Here is a 22,500-nt window from a genome sequence, read left to right as displayed (position 1 = left end):
CTCGCACTCACTCACTCACTCACTCACTCACTCACTCACTCTCTCTCGCACTCACTCACACACTCACTCACTCACTCACACACTCACACACACACTCACTCACTCACTCACTCACTCACTCACTCACTCACTCACTCACTCACTCACTCACTCACACGCACACACACACACTCTCTCACACACACACACACACTCACACACACACACACACTCTCTCACACACACACACACACTCACACACACTCGCACACACACACACACTCACACACACACACACACACACACACACTCACACACAGGGGTGATTTTACCCCTTATGACCGTGCCCCCTCCCCCTTTGCAGGTTTTCCACAGGATCATCACCAGTGGACACCAGCGCTTGCAGCCTCTGTTTGACTGCCTGCTCACCATTGTGGTGAACGGTGAGTGCTGCCACCTGCTGGCCCGGAGGACAGCGCCTGAGTGGAGGGAGCTGGATAATGTGACGGCTCCTACCAGGGCTGTGATGGGTGTTCAGCTGTTGGAACAGCCTTAATCTGGGACGGAAAATTGTGGCTTAAAAGTTACACTTTAAATTATTTTTCATATTCCTTTTTTTATATTCCTTTTTAAGTACAGTCGTTCACTGTTAGCTTGATGGGAATGTTTACAATCAAAACTGGACTCTGCCCTCCGATTCGCCTGAACTGAACTTGATTATGGTAATGTGCTTGACTTGCAGTAACCATGTTTTAGGGGTTCCTAACTGAAGTTTTTATATTTAATGATTTATAATAATAATGAATGATTGCACTTCTGGGCAGTGTCGCCCTATCTGAAGAGCCTGTCCATGGTGGCAGCCAATAAGCTGCTGCATCTGGTGGAGGCGTTCTCCACCCCCTGGTTCCTGGTCTCTGCCCCCCAGAACCACCACCTGATCTTCTTCCTGCTGGAGGCCTTCAACAACCTCATCCAGTACCAGTTCGATGGTAAATACCCGCCACCTACCCCCAATACCCTCTACCTACCCCCAATACCCGCCACCTACCCCCAATACTCTCTACCTACCCCCAATACCCGCCACCTACCCCCAATACCCGCCACCTACCCCCAATACCCTCTACCTACCCCCAATACCCGCCACCTACCCCCAATACTCTCTACCTACCCCCAATACCCGCCACCTACCCCCAATACCCGCCACCTACCCCCAATACCCTCTACCTACCCCCAATACCCTCTACCTACCCCCAATACCCGCCACCTACCCCCAATACCCTCTACCTACCCCCAATACCCGCCACCTACCCCCAATACCCTCTACCTACCCCCAATACCCGCCACCTACCCCCAATACCCGCCACCTACCCCCAATACCCGCCACCTACCCCCAATACCCGCCACCTACCCCCCAATACCCTCTACCTACCCCCAATACCCGCCACCTGCACCCAATACCCTCTACCTACCCCTAAAACCCTCTACATACCCCAAATACCCTCTACCTACCCCCAATACCCGCCACCTGCGCCCAATACCCTCTACCTACCCCTAAAACCCTTTACATACTCCAAATACCCTTTACCTACCCTATAACCTGGTTTAACGGTCCTTACAGGTAACTCTAACCTGGTTTAACGGTCCTTACAGGTAACTCTAACCTGGTGTACGCCATCATCCGTAAGCGTGCGGTGTTCCACCAGCTTGCGAACCTGCACTGTGACCCTCCCTCCCTGCAGAGGGCGCTGCAGCGGAAGAAGAGGTCACCTGACCGCACCGTCTCCATGGAAGCCTCCCGGCCAGCCGTGCTCGCCGGGCCTGGAACAATCAACACCAGCCTGGCTGCCACGCCCGGTAACCACCCCTCCCCCCTCTGCCACGCCCGGTAACCACCCCTCCCCCCTCTGCCACGCCCGGTAACCACCCCTCCCCCCTCTGCCACGCCCGGTAACCACCCCTCCCCCCTCTGCCACGCCCGGTAACCACCCCTCCCCCCTCTGCCACGCCCGGTAACCACCCCTCCCCCCTCTGCCACGCCCGGTAACCACCCCTCCCCCCTCTGCCACGCCCGGTAACCACCCCTCCCCCCTCTGCCACGCCCGGTGACCACCCCTCCCCCCTCTGCCACGCCCGGTAACCACCCCTCCCCCCTCTGCCACGCCCGGTAACCACCCCTCCCCCCTCTGCCACGCCCGGTGACCACCCCTCCCCCCTCTGCCACGCCCGGTGACCACCCCTCCCCCCTCTGCCACGCCCGGTAACCACCCCTCCCCCCTCTGCCACGCCCGGTAACCACCCCTCCCCCCTCTGCCACGCCCGGTAACCACCCCTCCCCCCTCTGCCACGCCCGGTAACCACCCCTCCCCCCTCTGCCACGCCCGGTAACCACCCCTCCCCCCTCTGCCACGCCCGGTAACCACCCCTCCCCCCTCTGCCACGCCCGTAACCACCCCTCTCCCCTCTGCCACGCCCGTAACCACCCCTCCCCCCTCTGCCACGCCCGGTAACCACCCCTCCCCCCTCTGCCACGCCCGTAACCACCCCTCCCCCCTCTGCCACGCCCGGTAACCACCCCTCCCCCCTCTGCCACGCCCGGTAACCACCCCTCCCCCCTCTGCCACGCCCGGTAACCACCCCTCCCCCCTCTGCCACGCCCTAATCCTCACCCCTCACACAAATCATATCCCAAACCACTAATTCCTAACCACCGACCCTAACTCTCAATCCACAACCGTAACTACTGCCCAACCCTAATCCCAACCCTACACCAGCTTGTTACTGCAGATATCTAATCAGCCAATCATAATTCAGCATAAAGGCATGCAGACACGGTCAAGAGGCTCCATGTTGTTCAGACCAAACATCAGAATGGGGAGGAAATGCGATCTAAGTGACTTTGACCGTTAAATGATTGTTGGTGCCAGGCGGGGTGGTTTCAGTACTTCAGAAGGTACTGATCTGGAATGTCTCTCGAGAAAAACAAAAAAACATCCAGAGAGCAGCAGTGTGAGCAGAACTGTGTTGTCAATGAGACGTCAGAGAAGGGCCAGACTGAGGAGAAGGGCCAGACTGAGTCAAGCTGACAGGAAGGTGACAGTAACGCAAATAACCATGTGTTACAGCAGTGGTATGCAGAAGAGCATCTCTGAACACACAACACTTGTGGGTAGGCTACAGCAGTAGAAGGCTAAAAAATAAGTCTAATAAATTCACTCACTGAATTAGGTATGTCCCCAGCCTGCCTAAATACCCTCTGTCTTCCTTACATGCAGCGTAGAGTACAGGTGAGGTTCAGACCAGGTGAAGCTCTGGGGGGTGTGGCTCTGCTGTGCAGGTATCGATAAGCTGAGGGAGCAGGCTCAGGTGTGAAGCTCTCAGTGTGAAGCTCTCAGTGTGAAGCTCTCTGTGTGAAACTCTCTGTGAAGCTCTCTGTGTGAAGCTCCCTGTGTGAAACTCAGTGTGAAACTCAGTGTGAAGCTCTCAGTGTGAAGCTCTCTGTGTGAAACTCTCTGTGAAGCTCTCTGTGTGAAGCTCTCTGTGTGAAACTCTCTGTGAAGCTCTCTGTGTGAAGCTCTCTGTGTGAAGCTCTCAGTGTGAAGCTCTCTGTGTGAAACTCTCTGTGAAGCTCTCAGTGTGAAGCTCTCTGTGTGAAACTCTCTGTGAAGCTCTCTGTGTGAAGCTCTCAGTGTGAAGCTCTCTGTGTGAAACTCTCTGTGAAGCTCTCTGTGTGAAACTCTCAGTGTGAAGCTCTCTGTGAAGCTCTCTGTGTGAAGCTCTGTGTGAAGCTCTCTGTGTGAAGCTCTCTGTGTGAAGCTCTCTGTGTGAAGCTCTGTGTGAAGCTCTGTGTGAAGCTCTCTGTGAAGCTCTCTGTGTGAAGCTCTCAGGTGTGTCTCTGCTGCAGGTATTGATAAGCTGACGGAGCAGGCTCAGGTGTCTCAGGACGGCACCATGGTCTCGGTCCAGCAGGCAGACCCAGTGGAGGCCCCGCCCATCCACCCCGAGGCCAGCGACACAGAGCCCCACTCAGGGAGGGAGACAGAGGTGCATACTCTATCACAGCCAATCAGGCTCTGACTCCAGCTCTATCACAGCCAATCAGGCTCTGACTCCGGCTCTATCACAGCCAATCAGGCTCTGACTCCGGCTCTATCACAGCCAATCAGGCTCTGACTCCGGCTCTATCACAGCCAATCAGGGTCGGGCTCCAGCTATGACTTTGTTTTCAGGGGGGCTGTGGGGGCGTGGGTGTGGCAGGGGGCGTGGCTTGTTTGACGGATGTGCGCTCTGTTCTCAGGATGTCTTGGACATGGAGACAGAGACGGAGTTGCCACGGAAACGGCCCTCAAGTGCATCATCGACCAATCCCTGGGTCCCCACGCCCGAATGGGTGAGGCTCCACCCTCTCCCCATGCCTCTGTCTATCCCTCTCTCTTCTCCTCTACCCTCATCCCTCTCTCCTCTTTCCCCCTCATCCCTCTCTCCTTTCCTCTACCCTCATCCCTCTCTCTTTCCCCCGCATCCCTCTCTCCTCTCCTCTACCCTCATCCCTCTCTCTCTCCCTCTCACCCCTCTCTCTCTCTCAAATTCAAATTCAAATTGCTTTATTGGCATGACAAAATTTGCATTTGTATTGCCAAAGCATGGCAAGGAACATGTTAAAACAGGTGAAAATAACATAGTAATATGATTACATATAAAAACAGGATAATAATTAACTCAATAATTATATATATATATATATATGTACATATATGTACATAACATAACATAACATAACATAACAATAATAACAGTTTGTATAACTGGTAAATTCTATGTCAATATGTGTAAATAGAGTAGGGGAGAAGTTACATCCCTGCCTCACACCTCGCCCTTGAGTGAAGTGATCAGTCCTTTTACTGCCAATTTTTATTCTGCATTTATTATTTGTATAAATTGATTTAATTATGTCATATACTTTACCCCCTACCCCGCTTTGGAGAATTTTATAATATAAACCTTCCTGCCAAATTGAATCAAATGCTTTTTTTAAATCAATAAAGCATGCAAAAAAAATTATTTTCTTTTGTTGGTGTACATGTTGATTATTTAGGGTGTGTAGGGTGTAAATATGATCAGTAGTTCAGTGATTTGGTAGAAAGCCAATTTGTCCTTTACTCAAGACATTGTGTTCGGTAAGGAAGGCCAGTATTCAGCGTTAATAATACTGCAGAAAACCTTCCCCAGATTACTGCTTACACAAATGCCTCTGTAGTTATTTGGGTCTAGTTTGTCTCCACTCTTGTGTACTGGGGAAATAAGCCCCCAGCTCCAGTTCTCAGGGAAGCAGCCAGCTTGGAGAACGAGATTGAACAATTTGAGCAGGGCCAGCTGCAGCTCAGCGGTGCTGTGTTTAAGTGCTCTGTCGCTCTCTCTCTCTCACCCCCCCCCTCTCTCTCTCTCACCCCCCCCTCTCTCTCTCTCTCTCTCTCTCCCTCTCTCTGTCTTTCTCTCCCACTCTCTCCCTCTCCCTCTCTCTCTCTCACCCCTCTCCCTCTCTCTGTCTTTCTCTCCCACTCTCTCTCCCTTTCTCTCTCTTTCTCCCCCTCACCCCTCTCTCTCTCTCTCTCTCTCTCTCACCCCTCTCTCTCTGTCTTTCTCTCCCACTCTCTCTCTCTCTCTCACCCCTCTCTCTCTCTCTCTCTCTCTCTCTCTCAGGTTCTCTCCTGGAAGGTAAAGTTGCCACTGCAGACCATAATGAGGCTGCTGCAGGTGCTGGTTCCGCAGGTGGAGAAGATCTGCATCGACAAGTGAGCACACCTGAGATGCTAGTCTCACTCAGCTTTCAGTCCCACACCAGTCATGTCCTCTAAACACATTGATATTTAACATTAATGTAATATTTAACATTTAAACATTAATAAGTGTCACAAACACAATGCTCCACAAAGTTGGCATCACTGGTTTTTTTAGCCTCAAGGTTACAGATGAGAATTCTACAGAAATGTTGTTAATGTTGTTATTCCTGTCAAATAAATAAATATACAAATAAATAAAAGGTAGCTGCCCTAGATGATGATGCCTCTCTCTCTCTCCTTCTCTCTCCCTCTCTCTTTCTCTTCCTCTATCTCTCCCCCTCTCCCTCTCCCTCTATCTCGCCCTCTCGCTCTCTCTCTCTTCCTCTCTCTCTCCCCCTCTCCCTCTCCCTCTCCCTCCTTCTCTCTCCCTCTCTCTTTCTCTTCCTCTCTCTTTCTCTTCCTCTCTCTCCCCCTCTCCCTCTATCTCGCCCTCTCTCTCTCTCTCTCTCTCTCTCTCTCTCCCTCTCCCTCTCCCTCTCCCTCTCCCTCTCCCTCTCCCTCTCCCCCTCTCCCTCTCCCTCCCTCCCTCCCTCCCTCCCTCTCTCTCTCTCTCTCTCTCTCTCTCCCTCCCTCCCTCCCTCCGTCTCTCTCTCTCTCTCTCTCTCTCTCTCTCTCTCTCTCTCTCTCTCTCTCAGGGGCCTGACGGACGAGTCAGAGATACTGAAGTTCCTTCAGCACGGCACTCTGGTGGGCCTGCTCCCGGTTCCGCACCCCATCCTGATCCGAAAGTACCAAGCCAACGCCGGGACGTCTACCTGGTTCCGCACCTACATGTGGGGTGTGGTCTACCTGCGGTGAGTCGGGGTCAGACTGCTGTGCCCATGGCCCAAACGGCCCCATATTGTGCATTCGGCCGAGCCGTTTGGGAGCAGTGACATCACAGCGATGCGCTCGTGGGTTTCAGCACAGCCCAGCTTGGAGGCAGAACAAATCCAGCTAGCCAGCCAATCAGAACAGAGGTTCATTGATATGAATGAGCCTTAAAGAACTAAAACAGCCTGTTCTTGGTAAAGCTAATGGAGGCACACAGAAAGAGCTGCTGTGATTGGCCTGTCCTGTCCTGTCTCCATAGGAACGTGGACCCGCCCATTTGGTATGACACGGACGTGCGGCTGTTTGAGATTCAGAGGGTGTAGAGGGGAGGAGCCACAAGAGTGACTGACAGGAGCAGGGCTGCACTGCCCGCCTCCCCCGCTGCCCTGAGGGAGAGGAGGGGGGACGAAGATGGAGCCACAGCTGAGATTACTCTTCTTCTTCCTCTCCTTCTTCTCAACTGCAGAGCCCTGCTCATGCTCCTGCACACAGTGCTAAGGATGAACACCGCCCTCTGGTGGACAGAAGTGTTCATTAAGACATGATGACCATTGCACATGCTGTTTTAATGAGTCAACGTGTGTTTCTGTGTGCGCACATGCGGTCATGTGGCTGTGTGTGTGTGTGTGTGTGTGTGTGTGTGTCTGTCCAGAACTGATCTGCCTTTTCAGGCTGTGCGCTGGTTACCTGTGTGTGTTGGGTGAGCCCTGTTATAACTCAGCTGTGCTGGGTCCGGTGCTGGGTCATTTTGGCTGGTTTCTCATTAAAAAAAGCCCCGCCTCCTTCGCTCCGCCCATCCGTGCTCAGCTCGCGTGTCATTGGACAATGTCCAGCGGCTGCTGCACAGCTTCACTGTGTTTGATCTTCTCTGCTCTGACTGTCTCTGCCTGTGTCTGACTGTGTCTCTGCCTGTGTCTGACTGTGTCTCTGCCTGTGTCTGACTGTGTCTCTGCCTGTGTCTGACTGTGTCCCTGACTGTGTCCCTGACTGTGTCTCTGCCTGTGTCCCTGATTGTGTCTGACTGTGTCCCTGATTGTGTCTGACTGTGTCTCTGACTGTGTCCCTGATTGTGTCCGACTGTGTCTCTGATTGTGTCCGACTGTGTCCCTGACTGTCTGTCCCTGTGTCTCTGCCTGTGTCCCTGATTGAGTCTGACTGTGTCTCTGACTGTGTCCCTGATTGTGTCTGACTGTGTCTCTGATTGTGTCTCTGACTGTGTCTCTGACTGTGTCTCTGACTGTGTCTCTGATTGTGTCTCTGACTGTGTCTCTGTTTCCCCAGACTGTGTCCCTGACTGTCTGTCCCTGTGTTCTCTGACTGGCGATTATCAGCAGGTGACTTACCTGTGAGGGATTTCTGGCTGTGTACGTGTTTGAGGACGCTACAGATCTGTCCTGTTTAAGCTGTGAGCCGGCCATGATTTTCAGCACTGGGTTAACAATGTCCAAAGTAATTTTTAAAATAAAAATCTATTTTGTGCTTTGTATAAATGCATATTTTCCACCTTGAAATACAACATAGAATAGAATTATAAAATAAAGGATTTAAAACTCAAACTAATACAGAAATCTGTTTACAGTCATTTAAAAAAAATAAAAGTGGAATATCTGTGGACATTTTCATTTTGAGTGGAATTGGGGTGGACAGACATCGTAATGTAGATAACAGATTTCAGTTGCTAATTTCTCTGAAGATAATCAATATTCCATGTCACATTCTTTGCAATAGCCTGATGTAAGGTTTGAATGCTACAGTTTCAAATAATTGTACCGTCAGTATCAATGAAATTATTGATTATTCTGTTATTACATCACAGGGTTGACTACTTTTCAGAAAATCAGCCAATCATACAGCACTTTCTTTTGCTTGATGACGTTGGTGGCCAGAAGGGGGCGCTTTTCCCTGTGGGCCCAATGAGAAGCCAGTGTCCCAGTGATGGGGGCTCTGGGATATTTTATTAATAACCAGTATAAGCACCTGGAGTATTTTAGTATTTTTCAGTACTTTTTCATCCATCAGGACAAACTCCACATTTGTACATTCAAATATCATGGCCTAACCTGACTAAAACATCCTCATCACACTTAGTCACGCTGAGGCCTAAGCTGACTAAAACATCCTCATCACACTTAGTTACGCTGAGGCCTAAGCTGACTAAAACATCCTCATCACACTTGTAGTCACGCTGTGGCTTAACCTGACTAAAACATCCTCATCACACTTAGTTACGCTGAGGCCTAAGCTGACTAAAACATCCTCATCACACTTGTAGTCACGCTGTGGCCTAACCTGACTAAAACATCCTCATCACACTTAGTCACGCTGTGGCTTAACCTGACTAAAACATCCTCATCACACTTAGTTACGCTGAGGCCTAAGCTGACTAAAACATCCTCATCACACTTGTAGTCACGCTGTGGCTTAACCTGACTAAAACATCCTCATCACACTTAGTTACGCTGAGGCCTAAGCTGACTAAAACATCCTCATCACACTTGTAGTCACGCTGTGGCCTAACCTGACTAAAACATCCTCATCACACTTATAGTCACGCTGTGGCCTAACCTGACTAAAACATCCTCATCACACTTACAGTCACGCTGAGTCCTAAGCTGACTAAAACATTATTGTCAACACATTTTCATCCACGTGGCACACCCTCTTATTCAAAGCATAGCACCAGAACAGCGTTCCCTGAGTTTATATCCGCAACAGAGCCAGACCTGCTAACAGAATTCCCAATAGCATTCCCAACATTCCCAGACCAAGCGTACATGCAGCAGAACTAAAGCACCGAACAAGAGCAATGCTTGCTGAGAGCCAAAATAGAAATCCTAAATATATACAGGACATCTAATAAAGCTCTTAATAACCCGTATAAATTACATTGGAATGCTGTAGAGGGGCGGGGGGGTTTGGGGTTAAGGGTAGGATTTGAGTGGAGTTAGCTGGTAATGGTAAGATTTGAGTGGAGTTAGCTGGTAATGGTAGGATTTGAGTGGAGTTAGCTGGTAATGGTAGGATTTGGGTGGAGTTAGCTGGTAATCATGCAGTGCTTCTGACACCATGGCAACAGTCATTAGTAAAGGCATGATCCTGGAATTTGCCCCTGGTGACCTTGGAAAGGTCAACGAGGGGATTGAATGGCAGCATCCACCATGCGGTCACACATAGGGACGAGTGGCTGTTTGGACAGATTTTGTCCCGTGGTGGAAGGGTTCTGAGTGGGGTAGAAGGGTTCTGAGTGGGGTAGAAGGGGTCTGAGTGGGGTAGAAGGGGTCTGAGTGCGGTTCCACAGTGATCAGGCCAGAGGCACATCGGAGGGCCAGTGTGAGTTCTAACTGCTAACTCATGACTTCATCACAAACTTCAGTTCAAAACGGAAAGATTTGGCCCATCAAATCGGTTCAGAGGCTGTGGCTGGAGTCAAACCCCAGGTCAGATCGGTCCTGGATCGGATTACTGGCTGGAGTGAAGATCCGGGCCGGGATCGGTCCTGGATCGGATCGGAGGCAGGAGTGAAGACCCGGGCCGGGATCGGTCCTGGATCGGATCGGAGGCAGGAGTGAAGACCCGGGCCGGGATCGGTCCTGGATCGGATCGGAGGCAGGAGTGAAGACCCGGCCTGGATCAGGCAGTGATGAGGATCTCGATCAGCGCCCCGACAGAGTGCATGCGGTAGAACACGCCCAGCGGCTGCCCCAGATTCACCAGGATGAACCAGGCCGTGAAGCCGAAGAACTTCTTCCCCAGGCCGTTCTCAAACTGGGGATGCGCTCCGAAGGCCGGGATGACCCACAGCTGGGGAGGGAGGGAGCGGGGGGCACTGTTAAAGAACCAACTTCCTCTTACACCTGTACTCTCCAACCCCACTGTTAAACAACCGCCTTCCTCTTACACCTGTACTCTCCAACCCCACTGTTAAACAACCGCCTTCCTCTTACACCTGTACTCTCCAACCCCACTGTTAAACAACCGACTTCCTCTTACACCTGTACTCTCCAACCCTACTGTTAAACAACCGCCTTCCTCTTACACCTGTACTCTCCAACCCCACTGTTAAACAACCGCCTTCCTCTTACACCTGTACTCTCCAACCCTACTGTTAAACAACCGCCTTCCTCTTACACCTGTACTCTTCAACCCCACTGTTAAACAACCGCCTTCCTCTTACACCTGTACTCTCCAACCCTACTGTTAAACAACCGCCTTCCTCTTACACCTGTACTCTCCAACCCTACTGTTACTTCCTCTTACTGGTCCTGGAGAGCTAGTGGGTATGCTGGGGTCCAGGACCAGGGTTGGAGACCGCTGTGTTAGATCCTAATTTCTGTTACACACATTTCACATTCAGTTTCTACCTTTTTTCAACTGTTATCTCAATCTATAGGCCAGTGGAGGATGGGTACCCTCCTATAGCCGGGTTCTCAGCACTTAATTGATAAATTAAAGCCGTTATTTACACTGTTAACTCACCTCACCTGGTTTCTGGGCCTAAAGTGGTCATTTTATATTCACACGTGTGCTGAGACAAAGCTGGCCACAACTTTGCCATACAGTATAATTTGGAGCTATCTGAGATCAGTATTAATTTTTCTTTTAGTTGAAAAGCATTTCTTAGGAGCCGCGGTGGCGCAACAGGCTAAGACGCAGCAGACTCGCGGTTGCAGTTTGCTGCAGTTGCACACTGGGGACCGGGGTTTGATTCTCGGTCCTGCCAAAAGCCAAATTTGGCCGGCTCGCATGGAGCAGCAATAATTGGCTCGCTGCTCCTGAGGGAGGGACTTGGCAGGGTTAGTAGATCGCCGTACAAATCAAGCACCTCGAGCGCCTCGGAATCACGGTTACAACTTGGGAGGCGAGACGGCTTGAAGAAGGTGTGTCGCTCTCCCGTTGGCCGCCGAGGGACAGGGTGTGGGCGGTGTATCTAATACTAGCTCTAATTGAATCAGACGGGGTCCAATTGGCTACCAAATTGGGAGAAAAAGGGAAAAAATCGGATAAAAATTATAAGAAAAAAAAAAAGAAAAGCATTTCTTAAAAAATTTCATTTTTTACATTTAGCCATTTTAAAGAAAGGTAGGTTGGTCTGTTCACATCATTTGCATATAGTCCCTGGGTGCTGCTGAATATTAACTGAAATGATTCCAGTTAGGTTCCTTGCTTCAAGGCGAAATGGCAGCAGAATCAAATGTAAAAACCCGCTGGGCCATGTCACATAAATCACACCGAAAACATCACACACACGAGTGAGTGAGTTTAGAGTTTTTACAGCCATTGTGAGGAATTATTTTGGATTCAAATCATTTTGAGTTGAGACAGCCCAGTGGACCAGAAGGTGAGAGTATTTCATGAGCTCCAATACACCAGAGGAGCTCAGTAAAGCGAAGAAGGGAATTTGAATCCAAAATAAGTACACGTCTGACTGTCTGGCCCACAGAAGGGTGTTAATACCGTGTGTTGTAATGGATATCGTGTGTTGTAATGGATATCGTGTGTTGTAATGGATGTCGTGTGTTGTAATGGATATCGTGTGTTGTAATGGATGTCGTGTGTTGTAATGGATATCGTGTGTTGTAATGGATGTCGTGTGTTGTAATGGATGTCGTGTGTTGTAATGGATATCGTGTGTTGTAATGGATATCGTGTGTTGTAATGGATATCGTGTGTTGTAATGGATATCGTGTGTTGTAATGGATGTCGTGTGTTGTAATGGATATCGTGTGTTGTAATGGATATCGTGTGTTGTAATGGATATCGTGTGTTGTAATGGATATCGTGTGTTGTAATGGATGTCGTGTGTTGTAATGGATATCGTGTGTTGTAATGGATATCGTGTGTTGTAATGGATGTCGTGTGTTGTAATGGATGTCGTGTGTTGTAATGGATGTTGTGTGTTGTAATGGATATCGTGTGTTGTAATGGATATCGTGTGTTGTAATGGATATCGTGTGTTGTAATGGCGGTTTGGCTGCTGCAGTCCTCTCACCATGATGTTGGACAGAATCAGGAACGCACAGATCTCCTGTTTGGCTCGTCTGGTCCAGGGCTTCTTCTTGCCACCCTCGGTCTCGCCCGCTGTTGCTGCTTTGTCTGGCTCCAGAAGTTCGACCACAGCCTTCCTGCTCTTCTTCTGTGGTCAGAGAGAGGGGACAGGAAGCTTTGGTCTTCTCTGCTGAATCATTCAAAGATTTTATCGGGGTGCAATGAAACATCGATGCTTCAATGCATCGTGATGCCAAACCTCACAAAACCACACAACACAACACAACACAACACAACACAACACAACACAACACAACACAACACAACACAACACAACACAACACAACACAACACAACACAACACAACACAACACAACACAACACAACAATGCTCACCTTATCCTACAGCAGTGCAGCACATGAATCGATTCGCCTGCCTGTAACATAAACATGCTGAGGGGGGAACTGACCGTGGCTCTCTGGCAGTGGGCGGGGCCCGCGGAGTGGTGGGGGCCGTGGTGGGGGCCGTTGAGGCCGTCGATGATGAAGACATTCTGCAGCACCAGCTCCAGCAGGCAGAGCAGCGAGTACGCCAGATCCAGGTTTCCCATCATGCCCTGGGGCCCCACGGCCAGAGCCGCCACCAGGGAGAAGTAGGAGAGGGAGAGCTGGCCGAGGGCGGCCCCCACCAGCAGCAGCACATCCAGGCTGCGGGCGGGGTTGCGCCCCCCCTCCCCGCCGCCCTTCCCCCGGCCCCGCCTCTCCAGCACGTGCACCAGCGACCCGCCCAGCGACGCCAGCACCATCAGCGGCACCAGCACCAGGTGGAACCCGTAGAACAGCAGGAAGGCCGCCTCCCTCTGCTTGCGGTGCCCCACCCACACCTGGTACAGCACAAACAGGGCCACGCCCAGCAGCAGTGTGGCCCCCCCCGCCAGGGGCCCCAGCAGGACGCCGCTGCGGCGTATGGCCCTCAGGGTGAGCCTGTGGGGGGCGGCGGGGGCGCGGGGGTCTGTGTGCCGGCCCACGTTCTTCCACATCACGTACAGGAGGCACCCGGCCATCAGGTAGTACTCCATGTTGAAGGGGTACAGCACCTCCACGCCCTTCCGGAACACCAGGCACATCGTGTACGCCCCACACTGGCACAGGGTCCCGTTCCCCGACTCTGGACCCCGCACCGAGAGGAGGAGGAGGAGGAGGAGGAGGAGGACGACAATGAATCAGTATGATCTGTCCAGTGCTTTTCACAGCAGACTTTACAGAGTAACAGAAGGGAAGCAAAAGGGAAATACCCGCCCTGAGCCCCCAGACAGGACACAAGGCAGTGGCCAGAAAAGCCCAGAAATGCACCTGAGCTCTCGATGTCAAAGGATAAGTTTCCGAAGACGCCAGCCTCCTCTCGCTCCAGCTCGATCTCCATGTGCACCGTGTCTTCAGTTACAGCGTTCAGCCACAACAACACGTCCACACAGAGGGTGAGTATGAGCCCACACCTACACACACACACACACACACACACACACAGAGGGTGAGTATCAGGCCAGACCTGCCACCTGTCAGCACACCTCCATGCTACTGTCTCAGTTTGTTTAAATGCTAAACCCAAACATCCCTAACCCCAAACATCTCTGGATCATTCACTTCCAGGGTGAACCTCAAAACAGGAACCACTGAAGCACACTGCACAGGCACACTGCACAGACACACTGCACAGAGAGCAGACACACTGCGCAGAGAGCAGACACTGCGCAGAGAGCACTGCACAGAGAGCACTGCACAGAGAGCAGACACACTGCACAGAGAGCACTGCACAGAGAGCAGACACACTGCACACTGCACAGAGAGCACTGCACAGAGAGCAGACACACTGCACAGAGAGCAGACACACTGCACACTGCGCAGAGAGCACTGCACAGAGAGCAGACACACTGCACAGAGAGCACTGCACAGAGAGCAGACACACTGCACACTGCACAGAGAGCACTGCACAGAGAGCAGACACACTGCACAGAGAGCAGACACACTGCACAGAGAGCAGACACAATGTGCAGAGAGCAGACACACTGCACAGAGAGCAGACACACTGCACACTGCACAGAGAGCAGAAGCACACTGCACAGAGAGCAGTGACCAGAGAACTGAAGCACCTGGTCTGGATCTTGTGTTTGTGAACGCAGTCCTTAGAGTGAGCCCACAGCAGGTATGTCTACACAAGAAACCAAGGTAGTCACAGCATTACCCTCCTACACATTGTATCACATGACATTACATTACATCCAGTCATCCAGCCAGTAGACAGTTATCCATTTAGTAGACAAAATGAACAACAGTATCTAACTGTATTAAGCAGGTCAATAGGTTACAAGCTGAATGACATATGGACCACTCATGCAAACAAGAAGCACTAGAATCAACAATCGGCTCAGTATAATCAAATACTCCTGCCAAATGGACTGAACTGCGCAGTGTGTCCCATAGGCTGGGCTACATGCTGGCTACAGGGCGTAACGGCGGTGTGCTACGCGCTGGCTACAGGGCGTAACAGCGGTGGGCTATGTGCTGGCTACAGGGCGTAACGGCGGTGGGCTATGTGCTGGCTACAGGGCGTAACGGCGGTGGGCTACACGCTGGCTACAGGGCGTAACGGCGGTGGGCTACGCGCTGGCTACAGGGCGTAACGGCGGTGGGCTACGCGCTGGCTACAGGGCGTAACAGCGGTGTGTTACACGCTGGCTACAGGGCGTAACGGCGGTGGGCTATGTGCTGGCTACAGGGCGTAACGGCGGTGGGCTATGTGCTGGCTACAGGGCGTAACGGCGGTGGGCTATGTGCTGGCTACAGGGCGTAACGGCGGTGGGCTACACGCTGGCTACAGGGCGTAACGGTGGTGTGTTACACACTGGCTACATGGCGTAACGGCGGTGTGTTACACACTGGCTACAGGGCATAACGGCGGTGGGCTATGTGCTGGCTACAGGGCGTAACGGCGGTGTGCTACACGCTGGCTACAGGGCGTAACGGCGGTGTGTTACACACTGGCTACAGGGCGTAACGGCGGTGTGTTACACACTGGCTACAGGGCGTAACGGCGGTGTGTTACACACTGGCTACAGGGCGTAACGGCGGTGTGTTACACACTGGCTACAGGGCTTAATGGAGGCGGGCGTAGTAACCTGCAGAATCACAAAGGGGCCCTCGAAGAAGGCGGACAGGATTTTGGCGGCGGGTTTGCACCCCACCATCATGGCGAAGTACCCCAGCCTGAAGACATGCAGCAGGACACTGAAGGCTGCAAGCACCATGAGGACCACTAGGGGGCGGAGAGAGCAAAAGAGCAATTATCTGAAACCATCAGGAACATTGTGTGGGGGGCATTCTTTAAAGCCATTAGCTCCTCCTGTCCCTGCTGGTAGGAGGACGTTCCCTTGCGAAAAGGGTATGTATGCAAATATTTTGAAATTAAATATATTACAACACTTCATAAAGTACTGGGAAAAGAAATGTGCACCTTCAAATATTGCAGCAAACACATGGTGGTGAAATAGAGTATAACAATATTTTCCAAGAAGTCTGTGTAATATATAGCAGCATGCTCTATTTCTGTAAGGGTTGGCTTCACACAGTTCAGATGGCAGCTATTTTCTCCCATTAGGAACACAGACTTCTCTCTGCTGATAAACAGTCAGGTTGTTTATTATCCCAGTATGTAAACAGAAATCAGACGGAGGTTTTGAGTCATGGACTATGGCAGGTGTTATATTGTAGATCTAAGAGTTTCTGGGGAGAGAAGAGGTCTGCCCAGTAAATAAATAACGTAGGCGTAATGGTTTCATGACCAATCCACCATGGACTCCTCAGCTGTTCTTCCACCACAGGGATTACCACGCCATCCTCTGGCTTTCTGTTCATGTCTGGAGTCCGGCTTTGTTTATGGGATCCGTGTGGTTTCCCTTTAGCCTTTGCCAATCCTTCTCATCACGGACGATGCAAAATCTATTCCAATCAGGGCTTTGTGTTGAAATAGCCAATAGTACGCGCGCTGCACACATTACAGCACAATCTGGACAGACTGAGAGAGAGAGCAGACATGTGAGCTGTGATGGTGTATCATAGGCCAATGGTTTTACTATTTCCATTCCAGGAAACCAGAAACCTGCGAAAACAGGATGAGCCAGGAGGGGGTCATGCAGTCCCCTCAGCGAGGGCACTTCCTTTGCTCTGCACTGAAGACAATCGAGTTTGAGGTCAAAAGATGTACATTACATGATAGATGCGAATTGCAGCTTCTAAGTTGTTTAACATCTAGATTTGTTAAACTTGGAACATATCTTAGAACTTTTGTATCAGACCACCTATGTTTAGGTGAGCAAAAGCATTGGAACATGTGACTGACAGGTGTTTCTTGTTGCCCAGATGTGTCCTGTTAGATTGATTGGTTAAACAATAAATAGTTCTGAATGTCTACTTTTGGTTTTAGCCTTGGGTTTTGCCTATGAAAATGGCATGTGTGTTAGAAAAGATAAACCAACATGGAGACCAGAGAGCAGTCTTGAGCAAGCCATTTTGAAGCTTAGAAAATAGGGGATAGTATTGGGAATAGCTACCACAACATCACAAACAATCTCCACAAGGCAGGGGTGAAGGTATCTCAATCAACTTGTCAAGGACTGGGACAGAGGAACCAAGAGCAGACTCAGGGATGAAGAAGGCAAGCTTTATTAACAGAGGGAAGATCCCAAATGTAATCCAAAACCAGGAAGGCAAGCAGGTGCAGGTGGGGCAAGCAGAGACCAAACCAGCCAAAGTACAAATAAAAAAGTCCAAAAAAAATCAGGCGGAGGTCAAAAACCATAAAATGCAAAAACAGAGCAAAAACCTAAAAGAAAATCACAAGGGCAAAGGGTAAGAGGCTAAAACAGGGGAAAGGAATAACAAGGGCAGCCTCGGAAACCGGAAAAAGACGGACTAGCAACGAGAAACAGAAAAGGACAAGTTTAAATACAACACTGATTCACAGACAACGAGAAACAGGTGAGAGACATGACAGAATGACAGGAAGGAAATACAGTCAGGTCCATAAATATTGGGACATCGACACAATTCTCATCTTTTTGGCTCTATACACCACCACAATGGATTTGAAATGAAACTAACAAGATGTGCTTTAACTGCAGAGTTTCAGCTTTAATTTGAGGTATTTACATCCAAATCAGGTGAACGGTGTAGGAATTACAACAGTTTGTATATGTGCCTCCCACTTTTTAAGGGACCAAAAGTAATGGGACAAACTAACAATCATAAATCTAACTTTCACTTTTTAATACTTGGTTGCAAATCCTGGAAGTCTGGAACGCATAGACATCACCAGACGCTGGGTTTCATCCCTGGTGATGCTCTGCCAGGCCTCTACTGCAACTGTCTTCAGTTCCTGCTTGTTCTTGGGGCATTTTCCCTTCAGTTTTGTCTTCAGCAAGTGAAATGCATGTTCAATCGGATTCAGGTCAGGTGATTGACCTAGCCATTGCATAACATTCCACTTCTTTGCCTTAAAAAACTCTTTGATTGCTTTCGCAGTATGCTTCGGGTCATTGTCCATCTGCACTGTGAAGCACCGTCCAATGAGTTCTGAAGCATTTGGCTGAATATGAGCAGATAATATTGCCCGAAACACTTCAGAATTCATCCTGCTGCTTTTGTCAGCAGTCACATCATCAATAAATACAAGGGAACCAGTTCCATTAGCAGCCATACATGCCCACGCCATGACACTACCACCACCATGCTTCACTGATGAGGTGGTATGTTTTGGATCATGAGCAGTTCCTTTCCTTCTCCATACTCTTCTCTTCCCATCATTCTGGTACAAGTTGATCTTTGTCTCATCTGTCCATAGCATGTTGTTCCAGAACTGTAAAGGCTTTTTTAGATGTTGTTTGGCAAACTAATCTGGTCTTCCTGTTTTTGAGGCTCACCAATGGTTTGCATCTTGTGGTGAACCCTCTGTATTCACTCTGGTGAAGTCTTCTCTTGATTGTTGACTTCGACACACATACACCTACCTCCTGGAGAGTGTTCTTGATCTGGCCTACTGTTGTGAAGGGGTTTTTTTTCACCAGGGAAATAATTCTTCTGTCATCCACCACAGTTGTTTTCCGTGGTCTTCCGGGTCTTTTGGGGTTGCTGAGCTCACCGGTGCGTTCTTTCATTTTAAGAATGTTCCAAACAGTTGATTTGGCCACACCTAATGTTTTTGCTATCTCTCTGATGGGTTTGTTTTATTTTTCAGCCTAATGATGGCTCGCTTCACTGATAGAGACACCTCTTTGGATCTCAAATTGAGAGTTGACAGCAACAGATTCCAAATGCAAATAGCACACTTGAAATGAACTCTAGAATTTTTATCTGCTCCTTGTACAGAGATGAGCCACAAAAGTGCTGGAACAAAGTTTTATGGACTGATGGGACCAAGATTAACCTCTACCAAAGTGATGGAGAGGCCAAAGCCTGGAGAAAGAAGGGATCTGCTCATGATCCAAAACATACAAGCTCATCTGTGAAGCACGGTGGAGGAAGTGTCATGGCTTGGGCTTGCATGGCTGCTTCTGGAGTGGGCTCACTAATCTTTATTGATGATGTAGCTCATGATGACAGCAGCAGGATTAATTCAGAAGTCTATAAAAATCTGTCTGCCAGCTTACAGAAAAATGTGTCCAAAGTTCATCATGCCGCAAGACAATGACCCAAAACACACTACCAACACCGCAAAGAACTTCATTAAAAAGTGGAAGGTTTTAGACTGGCCAAGTCAATCACCAGATCCTAACCAAATTGAGCATGCATTTCACCTCCTGAAGAGGAGATGGGGGAGGGGAAAAAACCCCTGAAACAAACAATAACTGAAGGAGGCTGCAGTAAAAGCCTGTAAAAGCATCACAAAAGAAGAATGCAACAGTTTGGTGATGTCAATGGGTCGCAGGCTTGATTCAGTTACTTCAAGCAAGGGAAATGCTTCCAAATATTAAATGTTATTTACTTTCATTTTCTGAAATACACTCTCTGTCCAATGCTTTTGCTCACCTAAAACTGGGTTATCTGATACCAAAGGTGCTATGTTATAAAGTAGTTTAACACATCTCGGTGTAAATACCAGGAAATAAAAGCTGAAATTCTGAACCCCTTATCTCATGTTCATCATTTTATCTCAACCCCAAATGTATTCAGCGCGTTGCAAAAACAAAGGAATTGGCCGTGCTGTTCAAATACTTCTGGAGGGGGCTGTATTTCCTGCTTTTCTCACGGCGAGGGTGTCGGTGTGGGCGCCGCTCCTGCTATTCAAACCATTATGGAAATGTCTGATGTACGCCCTCCGGCCGTCAGCGCGGTATCAGCCACGCTGCGTCTGAAACCTGCTCCAAACTCACAACCCACTTCAGCAGAGGAACAGAAAAGCGTCAGGGAGCAGCGAATCTGCCCCTCTCCACTCGCCTGTGTGTGTCCGTCTCTGAGTGATTATTACCGCGACGATCCGCCCCAGATCCACCCCCCCCCCCCTGCTGGTCAGCGATGGGAAGTGCGGTGGAGGCGAGACCCTGACATTAGCTCTGGACGTAAGAGCGGTCGTCTGGCAGTCGGAAGGTTGCTGGTTCGATCCCACCCTGGGTGTGTCGAAGTGTCCCTGACCATGACGCCTAACCCCCAAACGCTCCTGACAAGCTGGTTGGTGGCAGCCAATCGCCTTTGGTGTGTGAGCGTGTGAATGAATGGGTGAATGAGAGGCATCACCTGTAAAGCAGTTGATGATATAAATCCATTACCATGCTCTCTAATCTGCACAGGTGAGCGAGGTGGGCGGGGCTTACCTGTGACAGCGACGCCCCCGGCATGGTGGTCCGTGTGGGGCGGGGCTCCGGGCTGTCTGCGGGCCCACAGCAGGTGCCAGAGCAGCCAGGCCAGGCTGAGGCCCATCACCAGCAGCAGGAAGGCCTCGGGCTCCTGGTTGCGCAGCCCGCTGGGGTTAAAGGCCTGGCTGCCCACCAGGGCGGCGCCCAGGAGCACCAGGTTCATCCCCAACAGCCCCGAGAGCAGCCGCCGCCCGCTGGGAACCCACAGAACCACCGGCTGCATGTCCTCCTCCTCCCCCCACTGGACCCCCCGCCCAACCTCCTCCTCCCCCAACCCAACCTCCTCCTCCCCCAACCCAACCTCCTCCTCCCCCAACCCAACCACCTCCTCCTCTGGGTCAACCACAGAAGAATCTTCCCTGCAGTCTGCAGACATTCTCTCTGAAACTCTCTCTGAAACTCTCTCACAATATATAACTCGCCCTCTACAACTATCTACTAACTCTGTCTCTCCAGAACCTGCCCTCTCTCCGACTCGTTCTCTCTCTTCAACACGTCTGTCTCTCCAAAACTCCCCCTACAACTCCCTCTCTCTCCCTCTGGCTGTCTTGCTCCCTCTCTCTCCCTCTCTCTCCCTCTGGCTGTCTTGCTCCCTCTCTCTCTCCCTTTCTCGCTCTTCCCTCTCTTTCTGCACACCACTCTTTTTTTAAATTCGCTCTGGTTCGCTCCTCCTTACCTACTCCCCAGAAGTGACACCCGACAAGTCTAAACAGCACAAGAGTGTGTCAGTGTGTGCGCGCAGTGTGTGTGTGTGTGTGTGTGTGTGTGCACACGCCTCAGTGCAGGTGAATGCTCTGCCCTTGCCAAACTCGTTTTTCTCACTGGCGTCTGCCTGAGTGGGTGTGTCTGTGTGACCTTGTTTGGTATAAAATGGGGCATGGCTATTATTCATACAAACACACACACACACACCCTCCAGTCACTGAGTTTGATTTTCACACACACACACACACACACACCCTTCAGTCACTGAGACACACACACACTCATACACACACCCTTCAGTCACTGAGACACACACACACACACACACCCTTCAGTCACTGAGACACACACACACACACACCCTTCAGTCACTGAGACACACACTCACACACACCCTTCAGTCACTGAGACACACACTCACACACACCCTTCAGTTGCTGAGTTACCCCCTGGCCCATGGCAGCGATGCTATTTTTCTCTTCGCGCATCAGGACCTGGCAATCAAAATGCAGGAGTTATGCCGTAAGACGAGCTGAAGTCTTCATTACCGCTGGACCACACTCAGAGCAACACGCAGCCCAGAGGCAGCTCAGGTAGCACACAGCCTGACACACTCCATCCGCCCTGGATCCAGCGCACACACACTCACTCACACACACACACAGCCTGACACACTCCATCCGCCCTGGATCCAGCGCACACACACTCACTCACACACACACACAGCCTGACACACTCCATCCGCCCTGGATCCAGCGCACACACACTCACTCACACACACACACAGCCTGACACACTCCATCCGCCCTGGATCCAGCGCACACACACTCACTCACACACACACACAGCCTGACACACTCCATCGCCCTGCACACACTGCATCCAGCGCACACACACACACTCACACACACACACAGCCTGACACACTCCATCCGCCCTGCACACACTGCATCCAGCGCACAGCCTGACACACTCCATCCGCCCTGCACACACTGCATCCAGCGCACAGCCTGACACACTCCATCGCCCTGCACACACTGCATCCAGCGCACAGCCTGACACACTCCATCCGCCCTGCACACACTGCATCCAGCACACAGCCTGACACACTCCATCGCCCTGGCATCCAGCACACAGCCTGACACACTCCATCTGCCCTGCACACACTGCATCCAGCGCACACACACACACTCACACACACACACAGCCTGACACACTCCATCCGCCCTGCACACACTGCATCCAGCACACAGCCTGACACACTCCATCCGCCCTGC

At 50.8% G+C, this 22,500-nt stretch overlaps 2 protein-coding genes across 2 annotated transcripts in view; one reads left to right on the top strand and one right to left on the bottom strand.

Annotated features, from left to right (window-relative positions):
* The window catches only part of LOC133121989 (protein HID1-like), a 19,848-nt gene extending 12,251 nt beyond the window's left edge, over positions 1-7,597 (top strand). Inside the window, exons 12-19 of the mRNA XM_061231617.1 lie at positions 344-422; positions 804-968; positions 1,630-1,833; positions 3,881-4,020; positions 4,274-4,366; positions 5,677-5,768; positions 6,452-6,610; positions 6,889-7,597. Coding sequence (XP_061087601.1) covers positions 344-422; positions 804-968; positions 1,630-1,833; positions 3,881-4,020; positions 4,274-4,366; positions 5,677-5,768; positions 6,452-6,610; positions 6,889-6,952 — 996 coding nt within the window. The 3' untranslated portion in view covers positions 6,953-7,597. The remainder of the gene's footprint in view (positions 1-343; positions 423-803; positions 969-1,629; positions 1,834-3,880; positions 4,021-4,273; positions 4,367-5,676; positions 5,769-6,451; positions 6,611-6,888) is intronic.
* A 727-nt stretch (positions 7,598-8,324) lies between these two features.
* Positions 8,325-21,711, bottom strand: LOC133121454 (proton channel OTOP3-like). The gene is made up of 8 exons (XM_061230619.1): positions 21,670-21,711; positions 20,477-20,759; positions 15,791-15,927; positions 14,765-14,823; positions 13,968-14,110; positions 13,085-13,782; positions 12,619-12,762; positions 8,325-10,430 (listed from the first exon to the last, which is right to left on the bottom strand). The coding sequence occupies exons 1-8, from the start codon at positions 21,709-21,711 to the stop codon at positions 10,260-10,262; spliced, it is 1,677 nt and encodes a 558-aa protein (XP_061086603.1). The 3' UTR covers positions 8,325-10,259.
* Positions 21,712-22,500: the final 789 nt, after the last annotated feature.

The sequence above is a fragment of the Conger conger genome, chromosome 2 (assembly GCF_963514075.1).
Source record: "Conger conger chromosome 2, fConCon1.1, whole genome shotgun sequence".
NCBI classification, from domain to species: domain Eukaryota; kingdom Metazoa; phylum Chordata; class Actinopteri; order Anguilliformes; family Congridae; genus Conger; species Conger conger.
This window is presented reverse-complemented; position numbering and strand designations above follow the sequence as displayed.